Here is a 10844-nt window from a genome sequence, read left to right on the forward strand (position 1 = left end):
CCTGGACAAAGTATGAGTGACGACAGGACTTCATATCAGCTTCCAAGTCGTCATGTGGTTGACATATACCACAAGGACACTGATAACGCCACGCAGCCAAATCAAGCACTGCTCATGGACATCCCGGCTGAGCCCTGCCCACAGAGTAGGGGTGGGCGCTATACCGGTATGATAGTGACTACCGGTATTATGTTGTTCCATGATATGGGTTTTGCTATACCGTGGATACCGTTATATATTCATGAATTAAAATTTTGCATTTATGTGTTCAATTTGGTACGCTTTGCAAATTTGAACACAAATGATGATAAAGAGTTGAGGCTGAACGTTTTTGTCCTCTGTGTGCAACGCCATTCTACACAGGCATTAGTAATCAAACACATAGAGCATTATAACAGACCAAATTAATAGAGCGCAAATCGCCTACTCCAGTGGTTCCCATACTGAGGGATCGTGTACAGTCAGCAGATTATTTTGCAAAATAAACCTCTGCAGGGTGATAATGATTACACTGCGTAATTTTCCCACTTATCATGCAGCCACTTGTCTGATAAGTAAATAATTGAGCGCAAATATTAATTTGACATATTTTAATAACCTCAACATGACTCGCAGTACCCACTTGAGCGCTCTGTTATCAGTTGTGGTTGTATCAATAACAGACCACTAGTTGGCGCGATTGAAGAATCAGAGTTGTATTGCAGGGAGGGAGCCATGTAGAAATATAAATGAACGATGCATGGTTCTTCTCTGAGCATGCAAGTTACAAGTTTGTGAAAGGACTTCCAGTGCCAGGTAAATGTAAAGCAGATTATGAATATACTTAAGATTTACAAATACCAAAACATCATGTCTACACCAGACGCGAGCGGCGCGACGTAATAAAAGCAAAAAGAACCCAGTGATACTCTCTGCTGTGGACGCGACAAATCCATGACAGTAAACTGATGCCGCGTTCTATTTCTATACCATTTCGAATATTCATAAGAGAATCGTGAAAAAATTGTTTCCTCAAAAATATTAAGCAGCACAAACGCTTACAACATTGATAATAATCAGAAATGGTTACTGAGCAGCAAATCAGCATATTAGAATGATTTCTGAAGGATCATGTGACACTGAAGTTTGGAGTAATGATGCTGAAAATTCAACTTTGAACACAGAAATACAGTTGCCTATATGTTAAAACATTCAAATTGATAAATTAAATTGACAATATTTCACAATATTACAGTGTTAACTGTATTTTTTATAAATAAATGTAGCCTTGGTGAGCATAAGACACTTTCCAAAAAAAAAAAAAGGGGGGGGGGGGTCTTGAAAATATTTTTTCGCTACAAAAGGGGGGCCCGGTAGAACAAGTTTGGGAACCACTGGCCAACTCAAACACACAAAATTTAATTTAATTCATACAGGCCTACCTCATGTTGCACATTTGCACTTTTTGAGAAAAACAATGGCACAATAAAAAAAGACTTTTCAGGTCTATGTCCAATCCCTCACTTTTTCTAGTTATATAAGGTTAAAATATTTTGCCTGTAATTTTTTTCCCTCATATCCCAATATAATATCGATATCTCCTGGACAGTGTAAAATATTGTGATATGAATTTTAGCTCATATCGCCCACCCCTACCACAGAGCTCATCACAGACCAAATATGAAGCATTAGAACAGCTCCAAGCCTCAGCACAGAAGGACGACTTTCTGGAAAACAGCCAGGGAAGCCAGGACAACATATTACAGCCACCGGAAACACCAGAGCCAGAGCCCCACTCACCAGACACATTATCCCTCTCTCCAGCATCTTCACTTCTAAGCTTCTCACAGAAAATGGAGGAACTGGTGTATGCTGAGACCAAACTCTACCACTCCTTCACTGCAAGCCCCCAGATATCAACTAAAAAAACCCCGCTATGATAGCAGCAACATTCACAAATATTTACAGAATAAGCGGGAACCCAGTGTGCCTGTAGCTTTCTCTATTTCTGTTTTATCACATGATAGAAAGTCTAAGGCCTTCTCAAGCCGTACGGCTGATGCATCTAATATGCGACCTATTGTGCATCAAACTAAGCTTGCTGTTGAGACAAAAACCAATGCCATGGAGTTAGCATTTTTAAACATTCACTCACTAAAAAATAAATCATTTCTGATCAATGACTTAATCACCACAAACAACTTGGATTTTATGTTTTTAAATTAAACATGGCTAAAAGACAGCTGAAGTGCAACAGTCCTCAATGAAACAGCCCCTCCTAACTTTCATTTCATGAGTGTCTGCAGAACTGTTAGGAGAGGTGGAGGTGTAGCTGCTCTATTTAAAGGTGTCTATCAATGCAAGCAAGTGTCATTTGGTCAGTACTTTTCTTTTGAATATCTAGGTATTGTGCTGAAAGGTGCTCCACGCATCCTATTTATCATTATTTACAGGCCTCCAAAATACTCTCCAGCCTTTGTTGAAGAGTATACAGAACTGTTATCAATGATTTCCTCAGAGTGTGACTGTTTTGCTATTGCAGGGGATTTTAATATTCACATAGATAATGCAGAAATCAATACTACAAAATAAATTATAGCCATTTTAAACACGTTTGACCTGATTCAGCATGTGCATGGACCCACACAAAATCGTGGACATACTCAAGATTTACTCATCAGTAAGGGTCTAAACTGTCAGAAAGAGATGCATTAACGAGAACACTAGTGTGCTATTTATGAAGGCTATATATTTAACACCAAGCATTTCTGCAGACTCTGTTGATATTCTCCTTGATTCCTTTAACTCAAAAGTTAAGAATGTTATTGATGATATTGCTCCTGCAAAAGTCATTAAGAAGACTGGCAGACAAAAAGCACCCTGGAGAAAATCAACAGGAGTACAGAGTATGAAAAGACAATGCAGAAAAGCTGAGCGGATGTGGCGGAAGACGAAACTTGAAATTCACTATTGCATCTATAAAAACAGCCTTCATGGTTTCAATGTGGAACTAGCCACAGCTAGACAGACATTCTTCTCAAACCTTATAAATAGTAACACAAACAGCACTCACACCTTTTTTGCTACTGTTGAGAGACTAACAAACCCCCCAAGCCAGATTCCCAGTGAAATGCTCTCCGACAACAAATGCAATGAGTTTGCTTCCTTCTTTTCTGCGAAAATCAGTAATATTAGAAAGGCGATTAGCACATCCTCAAGTTATGCAGAGGTCAGAAAAATTTGACCACAACTTCAAAAAGCAGTTACTATGTCTGATTTTGAAGCAATTGATAGAAAACTTTTGGAAGAAATAGTACAGCACCTTAAATCGTCAACCTTGACACACTTCCCACATCTTTTTTCAAAAGTGTATTAAACTGTTTAGAAGCAGATCTCTTAGAAGTGGTGAATGCCTCACTTCTTTCTGGGATGTTTCCAAACTCCTTGAAAACTGCAGTTGTTAAGCCCCTTCTGAAAAAGAGCAATCTTGATAACACCATTTGAGCAATTATAGACCAATATCAAATCTTCCTTTTATAGGCAAGATTATTGAAAAGGTAGTCTTTAATCAGCTGAACAAATACTTAAACTCAAATGGATACCTGGACAATTTTCAATCTGGTTTCCGAACACATCACAGCACTCATAAAGATAATAAATGATATTCGCTTAAATTCTGATTCTGGCAAAATATCAGTGCTGGTACTACTAGATCTCAGTGGTGCTTTTGACACGGTCGATCATAACATACTTCTAGAGAGACTGGAAAACTGGGTCAGGCTTTCTGGGATGGTAATCAAATGGTTCAGGTCATACTTAGAAGGTGAGAGGTTAGTGAGTATAGGAGAGCATACGTCTAAGTGGATGTCCATGAAATACGGAGTACCACAAGGATCAATTCTTGCACTGCTCTTGTTTAGCCTGAATATGCTCCCACTAAGTCAAATAATGAGAAAGAACCAAATTGCCGATCACAGCTATGCAGATGACACCCAGATTTACCTAGCCTTATCTCCAAGTGACTACAGCCCCATTGACTCCCTCTGCCAATGCATTGATAAAATAAACAGTTGGATGTGCCAAAACTTTCTTCAGTTAACAAGGAGAAAACTGAAGTCATTGCATTTGGAAACAAAGATGAAGTTCTCAAGGTGAATGCATACCTTGACTCTAGGGGTCAAACACCAGTCCTCATGGCCTTACACTGGCTTCCAGTTATATTTAGGATTGATTTTAAAGTACTTTTACTCGTTTATAAATCACTCAATGGCCTAGGACCTAAATACATTGCAGATATGCTCACTGAATATAAGCCTATTGGCGCTTTTCCACTGCATGGTACGGCTCGGTACGGTAGGGTTCACTTTTGGGGAGTTTTCCACTGGGTACAGTACCTGGTACCTGGTACTTTTTTTTAGTACCACCTCGGTTGGGGTTCCAAGCGAACTGTACCGTTACCAAAACGTGACGTGTAAACTCTGCTGATCACATATTGGCCGGAGAGAATCGTCACTACCTGCGTCACTGAACTTGCGACACAAACACAAAAGAACAGCTAGATTTAAATTAGCACAGCCAGCGAAGGATTGAACACAACTGTTTTGAACGAGCGCACCTTTTTTAACAACCAAAAAGTGGCTGTTCCCCCTGTTGAGGAAGTACAGATGTTCCTCTCGTTGATAGCAGAGGAGTGGATCCAGCGAGAGCTTGATGGGGCGACGTGGAATGAAAAAGTTTTTTAGGAGTCGTGGTAGTAGAGGCGGCGCAACTATAACGACGTGAATAATCCCGCCCACTCTAAAGCGGTACTGAACTGCAGTGGAAACGCAAACCGAGCCGTGCCGTACTGAGCCGTACCAACTCGAGTCGTACCACGCAGTGGAAAAGCGCCATAACCGACCACTCAGATCATTAGATCATTAAGAAGTCAGTTAGAAATACCAAGGGTTCACACAAAACATGGGTTTTAGTTTTTAGTTATTATGCCGCCCGCTGTTGGAATCAGCTTCCAGAAGAGATCAGATGTGCTAAAACATTAGCCGCATTTAAATCCAGACTCAAAACTCATCTGTTTAGCTGTGCATTTATTGAATGAGCACTGTGCTACGTCCGAACTGATTGCACTGTATTTTATGTACAATCTTTTTCTATTCTTAACTGTTAATTTTAAATCAATTTTGGATTATTTAAAAAGTTTTTAATTTCCTTGTTTTATTGTTGTGCCTATATTTTTTATGATTATTTTAATTCCTTAAATATATATCCATATATATATACAAGGGTGTAACTTTGGTTTGTGAAGTGGGGGGGGGACACAAAATGGGGGAAAATGTTTTCGATTTGAATCTCCTGCATGTACGTACATTTATGGCCTATAGTGATACAAAATCCAGGAAATAATTAAGTTGATTAATGATCAATTCTGCCAAAAAGAATAGTAGGCTATTAAACTATGTATAAGAAAAATGTCTGTCTTACTTTATTGTTTAATAGGGGCCGATCGCCAAGACTTGAGAGAATAATTTTATAAAGTCGAAAATGTTCACCAATAATGTTTTGAATAATGTTTAAATAATGTGAGATTCAATTTCCACTGTTAAACAAACGTTTATTTCAAACTAACTAGGGATGCACCGATACGTATCGGTATCGGGCCGATACTGGTCTCCTGTACTCGTACTCGTACTCATACTCATACGAATAAAAAATGCAGTTCATGACTCATTTAAAAAGTATAAAATGTGAAGTGCTGATACCTGCAGATTCCCTGTAGACAGCTGTGCAATAATAATAATGTAGATTAGACATTTACACAACAATAATATTCTAATAATGGAAATTAGTTTCTTAACATTTTTAAGTTTTGCATACAGACAGCAGCATTGTGAAAGAGATCCCCGTTTGTGAAAACAGTAACATCATGTGCATGAGTATTACGTGTTCAGTCTAATAGGCACATAGTGTTTCTTTACAAAGTGACACTGGCATCTACTGGCCTGTCAGCAAAATGCAGTGTTTTTAGTCGTTTTCATGGATCTGTGTGGGGATAGTTTTGATAATGTTTTTATCTGTACACAAATATTTTATTATTTTATTGTCCAAATGTTCCAATTGATTTTCATCTTTTTCATGTTTTCATTTTAGGCCTAATGAAAATGAAAGAAGAAAGACAAGATCAGAATGAAGTGGAGGGGAAACATCAGGACCAGAAAGATCATGATGTCCATGAAGAAAAACCAGTGGGTTGCAGCATTCAAATAACAGACGTCAAAAAGCCTTTCAGCTGCTCTCAGTGTGGAAACACTTACAAACATAAAAGAAGCCTTATGAAACACATGAGAATCCATAGTGAGGAAAAGCCTTTCAGCTGCTCTCAGTGCGGAAACACTTTCACGCGTAACGAAAACCTTAAGAATCACATGTTAATTCATGCTGGAATAAAGCCTTTCACCTGCTCTCAGTGTGGAAAGAGTTTTACAAAGAAATGGCAACTTAAGAATCATTTGGTAAGTCACACTTCAGAAAAGCCTTTCATCTGCTCTCAGTGTGGAAACACTTTCACACGTAAAGCAAACCTTAAGAATCACATGTTAATTCATGCTGGAATAAAGCCTTTTGCCTGCTTTCAGTGTGGAAAGAGTTTTACACAGAAAGGACAGCTTAAGGATCATTTGGTAACTCACACTTCAGAAAAGCCTTTCACCTGCTCTCAGTGTGGAAAGTCTTTCAAACATAAAGGAAGCCTTGCGAAACACATGAGAACCCATAGCGGGGAAAAGCCTTTCAGCTGCTCTCAGTGCGGAAACACTTTCACGTGTAATGAAAACCTTAAGAATCATATGCTAGTACATGCTGGAAAAAAGCCTTTTACCTGCTCTCAGTGTGGAAAGTCTTTCACACGTATAGGATACCTTGAGACTCACATGCTAATTCATGCTGGGTAAAAGCCTTTCATCTGCTCTCAATATGGAAAGAGTTTCACCTGTAAACAAGGATTTAGCCGAATCATTACATGAGAGTTTACACTAAAGAGACGCCGTACCATAAAGTTAATACAAATTAAAAGCCTCATGTCTGTCCTGTTTGGGGAAGGAGATTTTAAGTTGTTTTAAAAGCGTGAAAAACTTGTGTGCTGTGTAGGGATGGATATTGTTAAGGTTTTAAAGGTATTACTGCTTTTACTGATACTGCTGATCCATCTGGTATTTTAACAGTATCTTATTTAAACAATGTTCTTAAAAAATTCTTTAAAATGTATATTTTGTTTTTCTTTTTAAATAACAAAAAGAACCAATAAGAATTATAACCAAAGCTGGGTACTTTGGTTTCCTCCCACAGCCCAAAGATATGAAGGTTAGGTGAAATGAAGATTCTAAATTGCCCAATAAATAGCAGGTTGTTGTGACTGCACCAGACAGCCAGCTGCTCAACCTCTTGTCTGTAAGCAGACTCGTCACTGTCCTGAATGAGGCTGATGACTGTAGTGTCATCTGCAAACTTCAGGAGTTTGACAGAGGGGTCTTTAGAGGTGCAATCATTTGTGTAGAGGGAGAAAAATCAGTGGGGAGAGAACGCAGCCCTGAGGAGCTCCAGTGCTGATGGTGCGGGTGTTGGATGAGAATTTTCCCACCCTCACTAGCTGCTGCCTGTCTGTCAGGAAGCTGGTGATCCACTGACAGATGGAGGTGGGTACAGAGAGCTGGGTCAGTTTATTCTAAAGGGTGTCTGGGATGATGGTGTTCAAAGTGGAGCTGAAGTCCACAAACAAGATCCTTGCATAAGTCCCTGGTTTGTCCTGATGTTGCAGGAAGTAGCGCAGTCCCATATTGACTGCATCATCCACAGACCTGTTTTCTCGGTAAGCAAACTGCAGGGGGTCCAGTAATGTCCTTCAGGTGGGCCAGCACCAGTCTCTCAAATGACTTTATGACCACAGACGTTAAAGCAACAGGTCTGTAGTCATTAAGTCCTGTGATTTTTGGTTTCTTGGGTACAGGGATGATGGAGGAGCGTTTGAAGCAGGAGGGGAATTCACACAGCTCCAGGGATCTGTTGAAGATCAATGTGAAGATGGATGATAGCTTGACAGTATAGGCTTTGAGGCAGGCTGGAGAGACACCATCTGGGCCTTTGGCTTTCCTTATCTTCTGTCTCCTGAAGACTTTGCTTACATCATCTTCACAGATCTTGAGTACAGGTTGAGAAACAGTAGGGGGGAGGGAGAGGGAGGGTGTTGATGGCTGTACTGTGAGATGGTCGGAGTGGGTGTGGGGTGTCAGACCAGGCTTTTGCTTTTCAAACCTGCAGTAAAACTCGTTCAGGTCTTCAGCCAGTTGTTGATTGGCCTCAGTACTGGGGGATGGGGTCTTGTAGCTGGTGATGGTTTTCAGGCCTTTCCACACTGATGTAGGGTCGTTGCTTGAAAGCATTTTTTTTAGCTTTCCAGAATAGTTTAACTTTGCGACTCTTATCTCCCTATTTAGTGTGTATTTGGCCTGTTTGTACAAGTCTTTGTCCCCACTACTTTAGGCATCCTCTTTGGCCTGGCGAAGCTGTTTGAGTTTTGTACTGAACCAAGGTTTGTCGTTGTTAAATGTTAAATAAGTCCTGGTGGGAACACACATGTCCTCACAGAAACTAATGTAGGATGTCACGGTGTCAGTAAGCTCATCCAGATCAGTAGCTGCAGCCTCAAAAACACTACAATTAGTAGGTTCGAAGCAAGCCTGTAAATCCTGCTCTGCTTCAACAGTCCATGTCTTTACAGTTTTTACTACAGGCTTAGCAGATTTGAGTTTCTGCCTGTAGGCTGGTAGAAGATGACCAAACAGTGATCACGGTCCGCTCTGAACAGCTGGAAGCCCGTTAGATGAAGCACGCTGTCCGGGATGGCTCCGTTCAGCCAGGTTTCTGTGAAGCAGAGAGCAGATGAGTTGAAAAAGTCCTTGTTTGTGCAGGTGAGTTGTAGTTCATCTGATTTATTTGCAAGGGAGCGGAGATTCGCCAGATGAATACTTGGCAGTGGAGCGTTTGTATAGGAACGCAGCTCCTCTGACTAAAATGTCCAGTAAAACGTCTGAATGTTCAAACGTCGGCAAAAAGTTATCTGGTGTGCTATTCCTTATGTCCAAGAGTTTGTTTCTAGTGAAGCTGATCGGAAAAACGTTGCTTAAGACAAGACAAACAAACAAAAACAGTAAAAGTACCAAGGAGCAACAAAACGAGGTGGCCATGTGCGGCGCCATCTTGAATATATGTCTCCATGAAAGAAATGTGTAAAAATAGACATGCAAATGTGAATTTTCTGTTTACATGCAACACACTACTACACAAATAAATGTACTGTATAAATCCAAATGTGCATATTCTTTCTCTGTGTACTAAAATATTGTATTTTCCCTGTAAACTTTTACCTACCGTTGAAATCAGCCAGTGAACACACCCATGTGGGGCCCAAATGGATTGGGCCCAGTCAATTTTGTCCCATAAAAGAACATGTCATCTGCTGAGAACCTGATAGATTTAATCTCTTCTATTTAATTGTGCAAAAAAACATGCTGAAAAATGAATCAAACACAGCAGGTTGTGTTTAATAAAAGCAACACACAGCGAGAAAGTGACACGATCCCATTCATTTCAATGGAGAGCCAGAGATTTCCCACTACACATGTTTATTTATATAGCACTTTTCAAAAAAAGTTAAGCAAATATACATTTAAAAATCCACCGGAATGGCTTCCGCGTATAACAGATAATGGAAGTGAGAGAAAAGTGTTTATTACTTTTGAAATATGGATATTTTGATTACAAAAACGCATGGATTCACTACAGGAGGCCTTTATTCACCCCCCGGAGCGGTGTGAGGCACGTTTATTATGAATGTGCGCGCTTTATTTGACGACTTGTGGACTGTTGGAATAGCCAGGACAATTTTTAATATAACTCCGACTGGATTCGTCTGGAAGAAGAAAGTCATATACACCTAGGATGCCTTGAGGGTGAGTAAAACACAGTCTAATTTTCATTTTTGGGTGAACTAACCCTTTAAAGGGGTCGTCGGAGGCGATGTGCACTTTTACAAGCTGTTTGAACTGAAATGTGTGTTGTCAGCAGTGGTGAAGGTAACGAATTACAACTAATCACGTTACTGTAATTGAGTAGTTTTTTCGGGTACTTGTACTTTTTTAAGTATTTTTAAAGCTGTACTTGTACTTAAGTACAAATTAAGCAAAATAATCTACTTCATAACTTTTAAATCATAGTTCGTTACTGAGTACGCCCACAATTTGAATTGATATTCAAACATTTGACGGCACTTCAGCAGGGCCGTTTTAACCGTTGGGCTAGGCGGGGCTGAAGCCCCGGGGCCCGAGCAAGGAGGGGGCCCGTGATTGGCTGTGGAGTAGATTGACTGGAGCGCCGATCGCCAAAACCACCACGCCCCCCACTTATTAGCGCTGTTATTTAGTTGAGCTTTTCCGTAAATTTCATGCATTACCATTTGAGATTGAAACGTAAAGTCTGAATTTGGTTTACCAATCAAATGCATTTTTTCTATATTCGACTTTTGAACGATATGCACACGTATCTATCAGGTGATTGCTGCCCAGTATGTCTGCATTCACCTCACTTCACTTTGTTCTGGAGTAATCTGGATCGCGCAAAGAACAACATTTCAGTAAGTAAAAATGTCAGCAATTCTAAAAGAAAGAGGGGCTCAAAAAACGAAAAACTTAAAATACAAACAACATAAAAAACATGACAGCTATCAGGTTATTTTACTAAAGCTGATGATGGAGTGGAAGTTGCTGGAACAGCAAGTGAACCGCGCACATGGAGCAGATAAAAACAGTGTCATCGTCCGC

General features: G+C 40.0%; 1 protein-coding gene across 1 annotated transcript; it reads left to right on the plus strand.

The window, feature by feature from the left end:
• Nucleotides 1-6127: 6127 nt before the first annotated feature.
• On the plus strand, nucleotides 6128-7090 carry LOC107561086 (gastrula zinc finger protein XlCGF8.2DB-like). Its single transcript, XM_016245434.1, has one exon. It carries the CDS (start codon nucleotides 6129-6131, stop codon nucleotides 6921-6923), a length of 795 nt encoding a protein of 264 aa, XP_016100920.1. The 5' UTR covers nucleotide 6128; the 3' UTR covers nucleotides 6924-7090.
• The last annotated feature ends 3754 nt before the right edge of the window (nucleotides 7091-10844 follow it).

This window comes from Sinocyclocheilus grahami, unplaced genomic scaffold (genome assembly GCF_001515645.1).
Source record: "Sinocyclocheilus grahami isolate Dianchi unplaced genomic scaffold, SAMN03320097.WGS_v1.1 scaffold757.1, whole genome shotgun sequence".
Lineage (NCBI taxonomy): Eukaryota > Metazoa > Chordata > Actinopteri > Cypriniformes > Cyprinidae > Sinocyclocheilus > Sinocyclocheilus grahami.